The sequence below is a fragment of the Phalaenopsis equestris genome, unplaced genomic scaffold, assembly GCF_001263595.1.
Source record: "Phalaenopsis equestris unplaced genomic scaffold, ASM126359v1 Scaffold000333, whole genome shotgun sequence".
In the NCBI taxonomy this organism is placed as follows: domain Eukaryota; kingdom Viridiplantae; phylum Streptophyta; class Magnoliopsida; order Asparagales; family Orchidaceae; genus Phalaenopsis; species Phalaenopsis equestris.
In genome coordinates this window covers 355,987-372,756 of record NW_018164775.1, presented here as the reverse complement: position 1 = coordinate 372,756, position 16,770 = coordinate 355,987, and the positions used below count along the sequence as shown (strand labels likewise).

Here is a 16,770-nt window from a genome sequence, read left to right as displayed (position 1 = left end):
TAACAAGCATGCACTAAAATACAAACCGTGATACTTAACGACAAATGTAATTAATGTACAACATTTGATCATAAAAACATTTATACTGATCATTTAAATACTAAGGCTGAGAAGTCGGCTCGATCAAAATACCAAAAATAATATAAAATAAGGAAAATATATCCTTATCAGCACACAATTACTTTCATGAAACTTAAACTCAATACTCTCCAGAAATTAAAATAAATAAACAAAATAACAAAGTATTAAAAGTTGCAACATATTGCAGACAAGATTGACTAAGCAAAACTGGGCAGCCATACGGTGACTTTAACAAGCTACAGGAATGGATAGAAGACGCCTTCAGCATCTGAAGCAGCAAGAGGAAGATGAAGCTTATCTTTAGTAATCCCCAAAGGTAGTTTTCTTCCCTTCAAAAAAGAAAAAAAAAAAAATTCAACAATCAGTAATTTTTTTTTCTTTTGCCAAAGAAACTGAAAATTTTTCCATCATTCAAATCTAAATTTAAGCGTTATATAACAAAAATGGTTAGCCATGAAAGAACCCACAAGAAAATCGTGCAATAAAAATGTAAATTTGACTGCAATTTCCATAACAAAATTTAAGAAATCAATAAGTGCAAATAACCTTGGCTGGGTGTGCCAGCACCAAAACGACCGCCACTACCCCTGCCACGACGACCGCCACCATCGCGTCCCCTGCCACCACCACGGCCTCCACCCCAGCCGCCACCATCTCTGCCGCCGCGGCCACCACGACGACCACCTCCCCGGCCACCACTCCAACCACCGCCATCTCTGCCACCACCACGGCCTCCACTCCCCCCATCGCCCCTCGGTTTCGCTTCATCCACAGTCAGGGAGTAGCCTCCAAGTTCAGAGCCAGATAGCTCGAGAGCCTTGGAGAAAGCTTCCTCGGTATTGAAGTCAAGGTATCCAATACTGCAAAGAAAAATTATATGCAATTTAATGCCATCTCAATAAAGCAGCAGACAACTATGAACTTTTTTCCAAATAAATTGAAAAAAAAAAAAAAAAACTGACCCTTTAGAACCTCCAGTATCATAGTCTCTGGGTAAAGAAATTCGTGAAATCTCTCCACACGTGCCAAAATACTCTTTAAGTGAACTTTCAATCTGCATTAAACGTCCACGCTCAGCGCTAAAATAAATTCAAGAAAACAAATGAAATTTGGAGAAACGTAACAGTAAAAAAAAATTACCTGATCCATCTCGAGTGATTTGTCGAAACCTCTCACAAATATGGTATAGCTCTGACCTTTTTCAGGCTTCTGGAAAGATCTATTTTCCATCCAGATATATAAAGAGCATAATTAGCAATAAAACAAAAAACAAAGAGTATAGATACTCCCAAATGTTACAAGTGCTAGTAAAAATAAGGTTTCAAATGATTTTTTAAAATCAACTCAAATGCGGCCAGCAAATTTCAGTAATCCTGGACAAGGCATTCTTGTGTGTGTGTGTGGTAATTTTATTTACATGGTTACTAGGCAGCACAAAAGTTGTCAATATTTTCTGTTTAAAAAAAAATACAGGATTTGGTCAGCTTGATTAAATACCTGGCATAATTACATACAGACCACTCGAAATATTGATATTTACAAAGTAACCACCTAGGTGATTTTTTTGGAACTATCAAACCCATGTATTTAGGCACGCCACGAAAAAATTACTGAGAATTTGATAAAAATTTAAAACATGGGTTGGGGTTTTGCCATGAATTTTGATAGTTGAGTGAGAATTTGAAACAAAAATAAAAAAGGTTGGTTGCTTTGTAAATAACAAATTTCAGGTGGTCTGTATGTACTTGCCCCTAAATATTTATTTTATGGAATTTATCCTACATTTATACAAACTTGCAGGAATATCTGAGAATTTTATCACATCCTAAATTGATGGTCAATACCTTGGCTCGGTTACTATTTAAGCCACCAAGATATCGAATTGTTCGTGAACTTGGCTATTAGGCTTGGTGCCTTACTCAAACGCCTGAATAGATGCAACTTTTGAAGCTAACTCTCATTTTCTTAAAGATTTTGCCAAATCACATGTCTCATTAGCTAATTGTTCCAAGTCCAGGGCAAAGTTCTAATTATATATATATATATATATGATAATCTAATATTTGATAGAACACAACATGCAATATTTTTCCAATTCTAAATTTTGAAATTCTAATGGCTAGTGCACAACTTTTTTTATGAATTTCGCTCCTTAAAATCTGAAGTAGTTTTCTTCAATTTACTATGATAAAAAATGTTCAAACACTACAGAAACATATATAAATCATATTATTTCAAATTTGAGAGAGCCGAGAAAATACCCGCTGTTAGGGGTGTATGAGCCCCGTTCCCCACGCTCACGTGCCAAATCAAGTCGTACCAAACGACCCATAAGTTCTTGGCCATTAAAATCATTCAATGCCTATCAAAACAAGGGCAAAAATCAGTTTAAAGCAATGATTTGCAGGAAGCTGAGAGAAAATATCTTTAAACTTGAACAAAGCACCCAACAGACAATGAGAATAGGAAAAAAGAGATTTTTTTAAATTAACAAGTTGCCTTTTGGGCCGCTTCTGCAGTGGCAAACTCAACATGCCCAAAACCCTTGAACTGTCCATCATCAAATTTGGCTAACCGAACATCAGTAACTTCTCCTGCCTCTTTGAAGAACTCAAATCTTATAAGAGAGAAAAAAGAAAGATTATTAAAATAAAACCTACAGGGGGAAAAGTAACAAAGAAAGTACAAGCACATACATTTCATCCTCTCCAACGTCATAGGACAAGTTTCCAACAAAAAGCGTCTTTGGTCCAGATGATACATTTTGATTACCCGCAGGAGTCTTTTCCTAGAATTAAATAGAGCATTAAATCTCTAACTTCTTAAAAATACTTTTTAAAAATTAAGAATAAAATAAATGAGAAAAACAATAAAATACCACTTTCTTATCAAACTTTTTAGCAATTTGATCTGTAGGTTCATCCTTCTTCTTCAAGTTGGTTTCCTGCAATTTTATTCAAATAATCAACCAAAGAAGCATACTTATAATAACCATCAATAGCTAATCAATTAGAAACTATTTAAAAACCTCAGTCAACAGTAAGAAAATGCATTAAAATTTTCTGATAAGTTTTAAACAACTTCCATTGGTTTTGATAGTATAAACTTAAGTTTTCACAGAGAGAAGAAATAAAGAGGCAGAAAACATACTTTCTTTGCAGGCGTCTTTGCTGGCTGCACATCTTCACTTTCATCAGAAGAATCTTCTTCGGAAGATTCCTCATCAGAGCTGCTACTCTTCATAGTTTGTTTAGTTGGCTGGCAAGTATATGAAAAAGCACAAATATTAACATTATTACTAAAAAAATATTTAAAAGCCCTCCAATGCATAAAAGCATTCTATTGAAATTATGAAATAATAATCAATAGAATAGTTGAACATGTCTACCTTGTTTTGTTGTGCCTTCGGAGTCTCTTCATCAGAACTGTCTTCAGAGCTGTCACCCTCATCACTGTTGCTGCTCTCTTTTTTGGCACTCTTAATGGCAGGCTTGCTAGCATTCAATCCAGTAGTTTCCTACAGCAATTGTATTATTAGCAGGCAATACTTAAATACAAGTTTACTCAAAGAGATAGATTCACGAACAAATGAAAATGCATACAGGTACTTTTAGTTTCTTTCTCTGTGGTTCCTCGTCACTATCGCTAGAGCTCTCATCAGAACTCTCTTCCACCTTCGCCTTGCTTAGTGGTTTCTGAAACGATAAAAGAGAACCCAAAAATCAATAAAAATTTAGGATTCCTCTAGCATTCCTCCAATAGTTTCCTACAGCAATGATATTATTAGCAGGCAACATTAGAAAACAAGTTTATACAACAATTTGAAACATAGATTCACGAACACATGAAAATGCATACAGGTACTTCTAGTTTCTTTGTCTGTGGTTCCTCGTCACTCTCATCAGAACTTTCTTCAGAACTCTCTTCCACTTTCGCTTTGCTTAATGGTTTCTGAAACAACAAAAAAGAACCCAAAAATCAATAAAAAATAGAGCTCCACTAGCAGACAAAAGTTCAAAGATATTGTGCAATTTTGATTGTAAATAACAAGCAAGATCGTTATAATTAAAGGCAAACAAAAAACAAAACTTGAAAAATAGACTGGATGAAAAAAAAATGCATTAGAAGACAAAATAGGAAATAAAAATAAAACTAAAGCCTTGTTTGACATCACTTTTGTTTTTTTGTATTTTACATTTGTTTTTAGTTTTTTAAAAAAAACATGTTTGTTTAGTGCAATTTTTTTTGCATGTTTTAATCTTTCATTTTTAAAAATAAATTAGCTTTCTTAAAAAAAAAAACACTCAAAAACATCAAAAAGTTGATTGGACTATTTTTTTTCATGTTTTAATCTTTTGTTTTTAAAAACAAATTAGCTTGTTTTTAGAAACATTTAAAAACATCTAAAAGTTGATTGAAGTGTTTTTAAAAACTTTACGTGTTACATCATAACAAACATGTTTTGTTTTAAATCAACAAATAAATAAAATAGAAATCAAAATTGAAAGCCATCCCAGACGGCCCCCAAGTAAATAATATTTCATATCCAAACACTTTTATAACAACGTTTGAGCAATAATCATTAAAAATAATAATAATAATAATAATAATAAGGATGTGGCAAAATGGCAAAATACAAACACTAGAATAGGAATCATCCATAGCCGATCCAATCGGATCTGCAGTTATTGCAAAGTAGGCCAACCAGAGCAGCCAGCTCTATGAGTCTAGGCCAATGAAGATGTAATGAATGTTAAACAAAAAAAAAAAAAAAAAAAAAAAGGAGCTCAAATTCTTTACACAAAAATAAAATAAGAGAATTTGAACCTAATGCATTGATTGATTAAGTCCAAATAAATTAGTACAAAATAAAGAACTATTAAAATAAGTGGGCAATTAAATTTTTAAACCACGATTGAAATCCCAATAATATCAAATTCATGAAAATCAAGAGCTAGAGCAAAAAATGATAACAACATCTTTAAAAAAGAAATAATGAATGAAAGATTTTAACAAAATAAACAATATATAGGCCTCATGTCAGAAAGAGAGAACTTTCTAAAGAGGTTGCTAAGTGCACCTGCAGCACACTAGAAACACACATCTAATAATCAAAAAAAGAAGAAGAAAAAGTTTCACCAAAACTTTATTCAATACAAGCTAAATAATTGCATGCAACAAGTAAATTATAGTTTCTTCAACATCTATCATAGGATTGTTTAGTGAAAATACATAAAGCTAAGTAGCAAAAATCATACATGAAACATATATGGTACACGCAAATGCCGATAGATTTAGAATGGACTGCATAATAATATAAGCACAATGACATAAATTAACTTCAATGTAGCTAAGTAGAAGAAATGGTACAATGATAGATCGCCATTTTTAACAAGATATTAACAAATTGGTAATCAATACTCAATGATTCTGCACAAACAGCATGAAAAAGAAATACCAGCAAACCAGCATAATGCCAAGTTATGAATTTATCTTTAGCAAGTTACTGAGCTTTATCAAGAACCAAATCAATCCATCCAACTATAAACTAAGCCAACTGATCCGAAAACTATAAGACATGCACGTCCTAATAGGGCTTCCGTTATATGCATATCCAGAATAACTGAAAACTGAGAAATTATTAAAAAATATATGAAGCTCAAATCACTTTTAGCCGAAGTTTCAGTTCAACGTAAACACTGCTCTTCATCAAACCTGTTAGGCTTGGACAAATTCAACTTCAGCAAATATAACCGTTATGATTCATCAAACAACTCGTGAAATAGCATGTCCTTCATACAAATTAATCCATGAGCCATCACAGAAACGTCATGCTAGTCCACTAAAGACCGGTGTTGTCTACTAAGCCTTTAATGAATAACTGTTCAGCAAACAAGCACCTCTTTCCGCAGTTCTCCCAAGTGATAGTCACAGTTACAAATTTTAAGGAAAATTCTAGCAATGTAAAAACCACCACTACAAAGATAAGCCCTTTTTCTTGCCAACATGTTCTCCCAAGAAAATTAGCATGGTCATCCTCAATTCTTACTACAATAATTGCTGGAGTGTGATGTTGCCCCAACTGTGACCTTAGAGACGATCAAAACTACAGCTTGTTTCAAAAAGGAAAGAAGAAAGAAAAGCAAGAATAAGCAATCAAATATGAGAACAAGCAATGTTGAAGAAGAACCATTGTGCAAAATCATCTTGAAAAACAATATTTTATATATTTCAAAATGAGGGGGAAATGCAAGTTCAATGTCAATGGTCGAATTAAAATTATGGATGAAGCTAAGAAGATTTACAATTAAATAAACTTTGGATGAAAAGATGTTAAACTGAAGCTAATATTTCATTTGGAAAACCACAAATCTATTCAAATTGCCAATCAACCATTATGAGGATATCCATCAACAAGGTAAATGTTGAGATATATATCTCATTTTAAGGGGTCTAATTGTAAATAGGAAATAAAGAAGTCTATGGTTATTTGTAAAAAAATTGTAGGACTCTATAGAAGCCCAACTCATCAATAAAAAAAGAAGTAATCATTCCTTCAAAACAATTTCTTCATGGTATCGGAACACTAATCCTAGCAGTTGGTTGTTGTAGTCAACGGGATCGCGGCTCGGTGCAAGCGACCGCGACAAGGAGCATACCCTTATGCTCTGTCATCGCAAAGCAACAGCAACTGGGAAGACAAAGACGGAATCGCGCCTTGCCATGAAGACAACAACGTGATAGCAGTTTTCTAGCAAGGAAAAGACACGATCACGGCAAACTGGGAAGGGACAAAGGAGACAGTGAGAGGGTTTTGACACAAGGTGTGGAATACGGCTTCTACGCAGAGAGGAGCAAGTCGTTGCGAGGCAAGGAGGAGCGGCTCTAGCATGCAAGATAGGGCAGAGCGGAGGAAGAGTAAGGAGTGTGGCGTTGCTTTGGTGATCTTAATGTGGAAACTTTTTTTTTTCGATTACCCTAACTACAATTGTCCTGTGAGTGGGATGAAGGAACATTGGTGAGGAGAGAGCGGTAGGGAGGAGGAGGAAGATAGGGACGGTTTCGATGGAGGAAGATGGGGACGGTTTCGATGGAGGATGCAAGGAATTATGAAGATCTTTGTGCGTTGGGATTCAATCGTTGCCTTCCTTGCTAGTCAAGACCAAGGCCAGTGAAGCGGAATCAGACTCGTGCGCCACAAGAAAAAGACAGACAAAAGAAAGGGCTTCAGTGCCGATTGTAGAGAGGAGAACGGTGTGAGGTAGGGAGGAGAGGTAAATGTTCGCAAACAGAAGCAGCGTGAATAGTGCTCGCGTGAAATGAGAAGTTTGAGTGCCTCTCCCACAATAAAACAAGGGGTTTTAAAAGATCTTTGTATGTCGTGACTCTGTCATTGTTGTAAACGAAAGAGGTAGCAATGAAGGAGAGAAATTTGGTTCTAAATGTGTAAGAAACCGATGAAGGCCGAGAAATGGTTATATTGGTGATACAGAAGAAGAGTCGCATGAGACTACACTCTGAGCATAGTAGACTTCCAGGTACGCAATCAGCTTTGGCTCCATCGAGTTCAGGTATGACAGATAACCAGGGAAAGACTCGTGGGTGGTATAACTGTGAAGTGGGACACTTGAGCATGGCTTGTCCAAAGCCACCAAGGAGAGACTGGTGGACGTGAACAGTATAGAGGTCATGATCGTAATCGTGGGGGCCCAAGGGTTAGAGGGGGAGGCTACCAGGAAAATCTAATGGTAGCAAAGAATGAGAGAAAAATAAGAGTAGTCTTTGTGGATAAGGATCATGATTTTCTGGAAATGTTGAAGAGGAAGATGAGAGCAGCAAGTAATGTGACTGACGATGCATCCACCTTATCATCATCCAAAGCGAACAAAGACAGTTATGCATACTCATACAAAGGTACTTTTGATACACATGTTCTTGTCTCAATATCCACCACAAGATCACCATAATTGATAGTAGATTATAGTGAATATCGACATGTGATTGTTGTCGCTAGTGAGTTCTCTCCTTATACTTACCTAACAGTTCTAGTGAGCATTCAAACTGTTGATGGTACAACAAAACTTATGGTTGGTAAGGGTACAGTGAAGTGTATTAATTTTATAATTTTGTCTAAAGTTTTACATGCTCATTCCTTTCAGTGAATCTTTTATCCACTATCATTATATTCCAACTAAAATGTGTTGTTTCATTTGATATTCCAAAGGTGATCTTTCAAAAGAAGGTGACTGTCTAAGGAGTTGGGATTGAAACGTGACATAGTGGACGTTGGTACTTAGATAGAGAGGTAACGGGCTTAGCCTTGGCAATAATAGTTGAGAATGTTGCCAACAGGAGGATCTGAGAGAAGCGTGGAGGATGTTTTCTTCCTAAATCACAGGGGCATGGGACAATCTTCATTTAGTCTATTAGATCGTTTGTGTTCATCCTTGTATGAAAAAGCAAATAAACAAAAACGTGTGTGATGCTTGTGAGTTTGGTAAGCATTTCAAGAGCTCTTTTGTTAGTTCTGGCAAAAAGCATTCTTATGCTTTTGATTTGGTGCACTCAGATGTAGGGGGACCTTGTTCTACAACTTCTATGGATGGTTACAGCTATTTTGTTACTTTAATTGATTATTTTTCTAATGTTACTTAGTTATATCTAATGAGAAACAAATGTGCTTGCCTATTTTGAAGTCTTTGACAGGACGATTTAGACGCAATACGGTGCAGTAGTGAAAGTATTGAGAATGAGATAGAATATACCAACAAGGCGTTTGAGAAATATTTGTCAGCACAATGAATATAGTATCAAACTACAAGTTCATATACACCGACATAAAACGGAGTAACAAAGAAAAAGAATAAACACCTTCTAGAGGTTGCTCGAAGCATGATCACGATGAAAGTCCAAAGCACTTGTGGGAGCAAGCAGTTTTGACATTGGCTAAATTAATCAACAGAATGCGCTCGATAGAGTTGGATTGTAAGTTGAAATAAGATAAAAGTGGGATCCTCCCATTGAAGATTTTTTATTGTGTATGTTTTGTGAATGATAACAGACCATCAAAGGGAAAACTATATCCTAAAGCTGTGAAGTTTGTTCTCGTGGATTATTCTGCTACACATAAGAGATGTTTTTTGGAATCTGATATAGAAGAGATTTATTGTAAGCATGGATGTGTCCTTTAGAGAGTTTGAATCTTACTACACCATGGAGGTGACCTCGCCTTTGGGTGACTCATCAGATACTAAAGGTATGAGGCGTGAGGCGTGAGGCGTGAGGCGTGAGGCGTGAGGCGTGAGGGAGAGAGAAGTGATGGTCAGAGATTGAAGCATGTGAGAACAATATCTCGTCCCGTTGCGTGGGAATAATCAACTGAGAAAATGCCAAAAAAATTGAGAAAAATGAACTTAAAGGTGGAGGAATTCAAGCTCAAAGGGAGCTGAGAGTGTATAGGAGGAGGCAGAATGAGGAAACAGTGTATGTCGTGCTACTCATGTCATCAAGTCTCTTGTCCCGTTCTACCCCAACTCCTAAAATACCAACACCTTCCACCTCAAAATTTGTAACAAGATGGACTTAGTAGATACCTTTTGCTCATCTTGAGGAGAGTGTTGAGATTTGTATCTTATTTTAAGGGGTATAATTGTAAATAGGAAGTATAACAAAAGTATAGGAGTTATTTGTAAAAGGTTTGTATAGCTCTATAGAAGCCCAACCCATTAATGAAAACATGTGATCATTTCTTCAATATCATTTCTTCAGATATATAATCAGCAAGTTAGGCATGCTAATATAAAACATAATTATTATTCAAGCAAGGCGATATGGAGCATCTTAAGTTTTGCATTGACAAAGTTCAAGGAACATGGAATGTAATATAATCCAAAAATGTGTTTTCATTTTACCCAAAAAAAAAGTGACCTTTTGAGATTCATGTTTCGCTTATAAAAACCATAATTGTAGTTCAATTAATGCAAGAAAGTCGCTTAAGTTCAAATCCATTCATATCTAATTAGATCTCATTTAAGAGAAAACATCTCATCAAACATTAACAATGATTTGATTGGCGGCTTCCTCATGAACTCGATACAATTTTTAATGAGAAAAGAAACACCTGATAGAGCCCTAAATACTGCTTGGCTGTTTCAAAGCATCACTTCATACCCTATTCCCGTACCTATGACTCTGAAAGTAACAACAAAACTCCTCAAGCACTTGCACAGTTTAAGTAGGTCGCCATATAAAATTAGTACAGACTTCCGCTTTCCATTATTGTACAGTTCCTATTTTGCAGGCCAGTGCTTAGTAGTGTTTTCTTCTATTTATAAAACTCCAAATGACTGCATTTAAATCTACTAAAAAAGTTGGAACTTGATTCCTTGAGACTCTGATAAATAACCAGTAAAAGGAAGAAAGGAATAATGATGAGAACCTAAAAAATCAAAGAGATAATTATGTATCGTGTCATTGGCTATCGCCCAAATAGCTAACAAATATGAGAATTCGTGATAATTACAAAAATCAAATAATTAATGCACATGAAACAACAAATAATTTCACCTTTGCTGTGACTTCAGGCTTTTTAAGAGGGATTGCTGGAGGAACCTGCATCAAAAACAAATCTTTTCCTTAGGAGGAGTTGGACCATCCCACGTGATAATTATATAGAAACTCTTATGATATCCATCATGGCGATAATACAACACAAAAGTTGAATAATCTATCCTTGTCCAAACTTAAACCAGGATGATGGAATCACTAAGAAAGCAAAGCTCCAGAAAATTTAATTCCATTTTTATGTTCCATATACCTTATTGAAAACTCAGAAAGGCATTATCTAACTGATAACACCATTCGTATCATTTCAGTACTAAACATAACAAAAGCATGGAGCTATGTCATCACCTCTAAGTCTATGTTTATTATGCATAAAAAATCAACCAATTTTAAGCCTCTTCTTCTACCCAATTAAACCCCAGTCTGAAAATTGAGTCATACGTTTGTTTTTTGATGTTTCATGTGAAAATAATAGTCAAATGTAGCACTCTAGCACTCAGAAAAGTAAAATACAAACTGATACACCAAACGTATCACTTCAGAACTACACATAACAAAAGTGTCATCACCGCTAAGTCCATGTTTAATATGCAAAAAATCAGCCATGTTTAAACTCCTCCCACCCAATTAAACCCCAGACTGAAAATTGAGTCACATCGGTTTTTGATGTTTCATAAAGAGTCATTAAAAACCATCTACAGGTATGTTTAAGTGTTTCAAAAAGAATCATTAAATACCACCATTAATGACAAACTATCAATTTATAGTATCATATGGAGGAAGATCAAAATAAATGACAAGAAAGAAATGTTTTGGTGATAATAACGCATTGGGAAGATATTGGAGGCTTTTTGTATATTTAAAAGAGCCCAGGTCAAGTATTAGGCGTGGTTACACAAGCAATTAACAATCATGTGATTCTTATAATAAAAAAGCACAAAAACAGATTCCCTTCACAGAAAATAAATATGATAATAAATATATCAGCTTCCCTAAATAGAATAAAAATGTTGATAAATACTTCTTAAAAATCCTGGAATTTAAGAAAGATTAGAGGGTGACCTAAATCGAAATTCATTGCAGTGTTAATGTATTTACTTTTCAGCAAACAAACACAATCAAGAAACACATTCGTTCAACAGTGCATACATACTCAAGCTTCTAAGGATTGCAACATCACCCAATGATGTAAATGCTTAATTAAAACAAGCAGAACTTGCAAAGTATGTCTCGTGAAAGTATAGAGACGGCTCCAGAAAAATATGAACGAAGAATAAAAAACAATACCAGCTAATTACACTTTAGGACAATAAACAATGATAAGACTAAAATTTATCAGGCAAAGACAACACCTTGCCCTCATCAGAGTCAGAATCACTTTCTGAGCTGTCGCTGGACTCATCCTTCTTTTTAGGTACAGTTATTACAGAAGCCTTCAAAGGAGCTGAACCACTCTTTGCAGTGACAGAAACTTTGGGAGCATCATCCTACAGAAAAATACAGCAGATGTTTGCATAAGAAGAAAGCAAACTAGCAGGGCATTCAAAACCAAACTGAAATAAGATTCAAAGAGTCACCTAACCTCATCATCAGAGTCGCTATCGGAGCTTTCACTGGATTCTTTTTTTTTATTTGATTTAATTACTGTAACTTTTGAAGGTGGCTTTTTGACAATTGATGCAGCCTTAGCTGTCACTTCCTGTAGAATAAGAGTTGCATATTTGGTGAACATAGATTAGACTTTCAAATCCAATTGCTTCAATGTATAATGACAATTATCACCTGATCATCAGATTCACTATCAGATGTTTCACTCGACGACTCTTGAGTAACTCCATTAATTTGTATGGGAAGAGATTTCTTTCCATTACCAGCTTTTTGTTCAATTCCCTGCACAGATCAATCCAAACCTTGAGAGAAGGTTATAAGAAAGAATCAGAGTCATTAAAAAACATTAAGACAATTTAAAGAAAATATCTCTGAAACCCTTAATAAATTGACATCTTCTTCACCAGAATCGCTGTCAAAGCTAACAATTTTAAGAGCTAATATGTGGTTTCTTTGAAGGAACGGCAGACTTATGCACACTAAAAAAGTCATTAGATCATCAGCCAATTTTTAAAAAAGATAAATGAAAAATAATTACGAACTAGATTCTCTTCACCAGAACTGCTATCAGAATCCACATCACTAGAACTCTTGCTTTTTTGAAACCAAGTCAATGCAAGTCTTAAATCCAGCAATAGGTAAAATTTTAAATGAATTTGCAGGTTTAATTTCCTGAAAGTCATATCAATCCTTGGCAGAGAGATGGCCCACAATAAATAAACAATGCGTTCAGAAGAACGTAATTAACAAAAAAAGCTAATTCCAATGAGTTAAGAAATGCTAAAAAACTACCAATGAATATGGCAATACATCAATGCGTCACTAAAAAATATCAATATTTCAAAAGAAAACAAAAAAGAGCATTTAGGATAAGCCACCAAAGAGACCCCATCCCATTCATGTGTAATGATTAAATGTGTGATAATGTGAAAAAAGGTGAAATATTAATTCCAATGAGTTAAGAAATTGAAATTAAAATGTTTAGCAGCTATGGATACATCAATTAAAATGCTAGTAAATATTAACATTTCAAATTAAAACAGAAAAAAATACATGAAAAGCCACAAAATATAATCTTTCCATTTCCAGCATCCCCATAATGACATGCATAACAATGTCATCCCCAATAAAAATATGATTTTAAGGACTTAATAAATTGTTAAAATGAGTGGACAAATAAAAAGATAACAAAAATAAAGCACCAATGAATATATCATATTTTTAGAATGAAAACAAAATAAGGTACATCAACATTTACCAAACAAACCCCTTCCATCCCACCTTCGTGTGCAACTCCATACTGAAAAGAAACTTAGTGTGTGTGTGTGCCACCCAACGTGTTTGGTTGGCAGAGTTTATAAAACCCCTAGAGTCACGGGTTCGACTCCGCCTATGTGCAGAATGGAATTCTTAGGCAGATGAGGTTGGTCTGGAGTGTATGTATGTATGTACGTATGTATGTATGTATGTATCTCTCTCTCTATGTGTGTGTGTGTGTTGCACACCCTAGATTTAATTGATTAGGAAAAAAAAATGCAACCCACTTCATCAGACGATGACTCTTCACTGCTACTGGAATCCTTTATTGGTTGTTTTACTGGCTTGCCACCCTTTTTTGGAACAATTTTGGCCTGAAATTTAAAAAGCAATCAGTTTTTGACAAAGGAAATGATGGAGCATCTTTAGTTTTACAACATCATTCTGCATGTGATGAAGATTTGAAAAACATAAAGTTGCAAATATAACAACGAAATCTACAGCAAGTAACCCATGGCTTCTAAAAAAGAGAGCAAACAGCACAGCGAATCAGAAACACCTCTTTTTCAGAATCTGATGAAGTGTCCTCCGAGCTACTGGTTTCAGCTTTCTTCTTTGGCGGCTTCTTTGATTTTTTATCAACATTCTGTTTCGTCTGAACTTCCACTACTACTTTCTTCTGCTTTTTGGCAGTCGCAGGTTTCTCCAACACTACTTCCGCATCCCTCTTTCCTGAACATCAAAAAAAAGTATCTTCAAAAATTGCTAATGCGTGGCAATGGCAGTAACATAAAGATTAAGAAATAAAAGGGTAGGCAAACCCTTTTTGGCCGACTTGGAAGGAGGAACGGGAACCGCCACAGGAGCAACCTGCACAAAAGAACAATGTTCAAAAACAGCACAAATTGATCTGAACAGCTACAAATTAACTAAAAGCGATGCCCTCACCTCTACAGTGGTCTTCTTGTTTGATTTACCCATTATAGTGCTAATCACCAGAAGCAGAAACAACACAATAAGAACCAATCATAAAATTATCTACATCTATAGCTAAAACACTCGATAGAAAAATATACTAAACGGCATTAAAAACCTCCAAACAGATGGAAAAAAAAAAAAAACTCCTACAGAAACCAAAGGGACGAGTAGCAAAAAAATTAAATAACAAACAAAAGGTGAGAAACTCCTATGCCTTCGGTGCTGCGAAAAACAAACATTACCCTAAAAATCTTAGAGAGCGTGCTGATTTCTACCACAAGTTTGATCACTAGCCAGACTATGAAAGAAATCTAAATGAAAATCGATGCTTTAGCGACCATAAACTTACGAGAAGAAGGTTCGGTCGGGAAGGCAAGGCTGGAGAAAACAGAAGCTCGAAAAACCCTAGCAGCCAAGGGTTTTGAATCTGCGGACCGAAAGCTAGATGTTCGATTTTATATGTATGTAATCAACCGATGGCGTAGAGGTAGCCTTCGATTTTAGGAAGGAAGATTTACACACGTGCCACTCAATTCTCATGTATTTGCATATCCCAAACCAAAACCTTAATTTTTTTGCATGCCATCCCACATTTAGATGTTCTTCTGCCATCGATTCACCGACGTTGCGGCCTGGTCGAACGCTGCCCTTTTTTTTAGGAATTTTTTAGATTTTCAATTTTTTACAAATATACCAATCATTCATATGTATTTATATATAAATTTCATTTTTTACATACTCATCACAGACGTATATTTCACCTTTTTTTTAATAATGGTGATTCTTTTCTTATGATTAGAAAAAGTGTCTTCGTGTTCGGCTCGTTTGCTTAGCAAGTCAAACACGAGTCGTTCACAAACAAAAAGTCATTTTAACAACCCTAATCATGTAATCATAAAATAATAAGAGTTTGAGCAAGATTTAAAAATTATTATTTATATTAAAACATCATTTGAATCAAATTTAATAATTTTTATTTTATTTTCTTCATTAATACTTTTAATTGATTATAAATCTTTGTAGCCTTACAGGCAATTAATCTTTTTAAAAATATATATATATATATATATAATTGACTAGTAATATTTCGATTCAAAACAAGTCGAACACGAACAAATAAATATTGGTTTGTGTTGTTCGTGTTCGGCTCGTTAACTCAGCAAACGAGCCGAACACGAGCTGTTCGCGAACAACGAGCTGTTTTGACAGCCCTAGTTGAATAGGTGTAAAAAAGCAAAGTTTAGAACTCAGACATGTAAATAAATGAGAATTAGGTGGTATATATGTAAATGCCCCATATATTTAGGATAAAAAAATGCTAAAACATCAGTTTTTCTATGGTTGCCACAATTTAATATATAGATTGCAAAAAGATAAATTTTCTGCACAAAATTTCTAAAGAGGGGCAAGAAAATAGTTGCCCGACTAGATTGACTAATATTGACAAATTTGTATATAAAACTAATAAAAATATGCTCACAAAATATTTTAAAAAATATAATATTTTTTTAAATAGTTATATAATTATTTTATTTTTGATATTATAATCATATTGTTAGTTATTTTATCATAAAAATTCTTTAATTTTTTAAAATCACAAAAATTTAATACTTATGAATTTGCTTAAATCCATCTACAATATGTATTTTTATTTATACTTTTATTCAATTATCATATATTTTAAATTAAACAATAAATATAGGTTAATTCACATATTAATATTGTAAAGCATCAAAGAAATGTGAGTTCAAAATCAAATATAAATTACAACAAAAAATACAATTTAATTTACATAAAATATGATAAAAATTAATTTAAAATTAAATTAATTTTCTATATGATTAATTAAAAAACAAAAAAAAATTAAATAGAAAACAATTCAGTTTAAAATTCATGGAGAGAACGTTAAGTTGACTTAAGATTTAATATAAATTATAAATTATTAAATTTTAAGCTATAATTAAAATATTTTTTTATATTATTATTTAAATATAATTAAATTCACTTAAAATTTTTCAAAAGAAAAAATATCTTTTTTTTTATTTAAAACAAACTTACTTTAAGAAAATTTAAAGCTAGAGCATAAATAATTAAAAATACAAAAAATAAAAACCGTGAGCTAGTTGTTTCCTTGTTTATTTATTCTTTATGATGATTTGCATGCATACCACACAATTCTTATGTATTTACACATCTAACACCTACACTTCAATGTTATATATATATATATATATATATATATATATAAAGGAGACAAAGTCTCCTATATCAATAAAATAAAAC

General features: G+C 34.0%; 1 protein-coding gene across 3 annotated transcripts; it reads right to left on the bottom strand.

The window, feature by feature from the left end:
* Positions 1–129: 129 nt before the first annotated feature.
* Positions 130–14,970, bottom strand: LOC110025802 (nucleolin 2-like). 3 transcript variants are annotated; one of them, XM_020726459.1, is made up of 21 exons: positions 14,837–14,970; positions 14,458–14,497; positions 14,331–14,379; positions 14,069–14,241; positions 13,797–13,883; positions 12,427–12,534; positions 12,227–12,343; positions 11,997–12,131; positions 10,648–10,692; positions 3,940–4,032; positions 3,690–3,776; positions 3,470–3,598; positions 3,232–3,339; positions 2,960–3,025; positions 2,778–2,869; positions 2,581–2,698; positions 2,343–2,443; positions 1,222–1,300; positions 1,044–1,135; positions 628–941; positions 130–410 (listed from the first exon to the last, which is right to left on the bottom strand). In XM_020726459.1, exons 2-21 carry the CDS (start codon positions 14,488–14,490, stop codon positions 382–384), a joined length of 2,055 nt encoding a protein of 684 aa, XP_020582118.1. In that variant the 5' UTR covers positions 14,491–14,497; positions 14,837–14,970; the 3' UTR covers positions 130–381. The 3 variants fall into 3 exon arrangements, with proteins under 3 accessions (XP_020582118.1, XP_020582117.1, XP_020582119.1); XM_020726458.1 differs by having other exon boundaries at positions 3,684–3,776; positions 14,837–14,962; XM_020726460.1 differs by lacking the exon at positions 13,797–13,883 and having other exon boundaries at positions 3,684–3,776; positions 14,837–14,961.
* Between the last annotated feature and the right edge of the window lie 1,800 nt (positions 14,971–16,770).

Coding starts and splice junctions, on each gene's coding strand:
- LOC110025802 (XM_020726458.1), bottom strand. CDS start 14,490: ATGGGTAAATCAAACAAGAAGACCACTGTAGAG. Junction 3,340..3,469: donor CGAAGGCACAACAAAACAAG/GTAGACATGTTC, acceptor TATACTTGCCAG/CCAACTAAACAAACTATGAA. Junction 2,870..2,959: donor AAAAGTTTGATAAGAAAGTG/GTATTTTATTGT, acceptor ATTTAATTCTAG/GAAAAGACTCCTGCGGGTAA.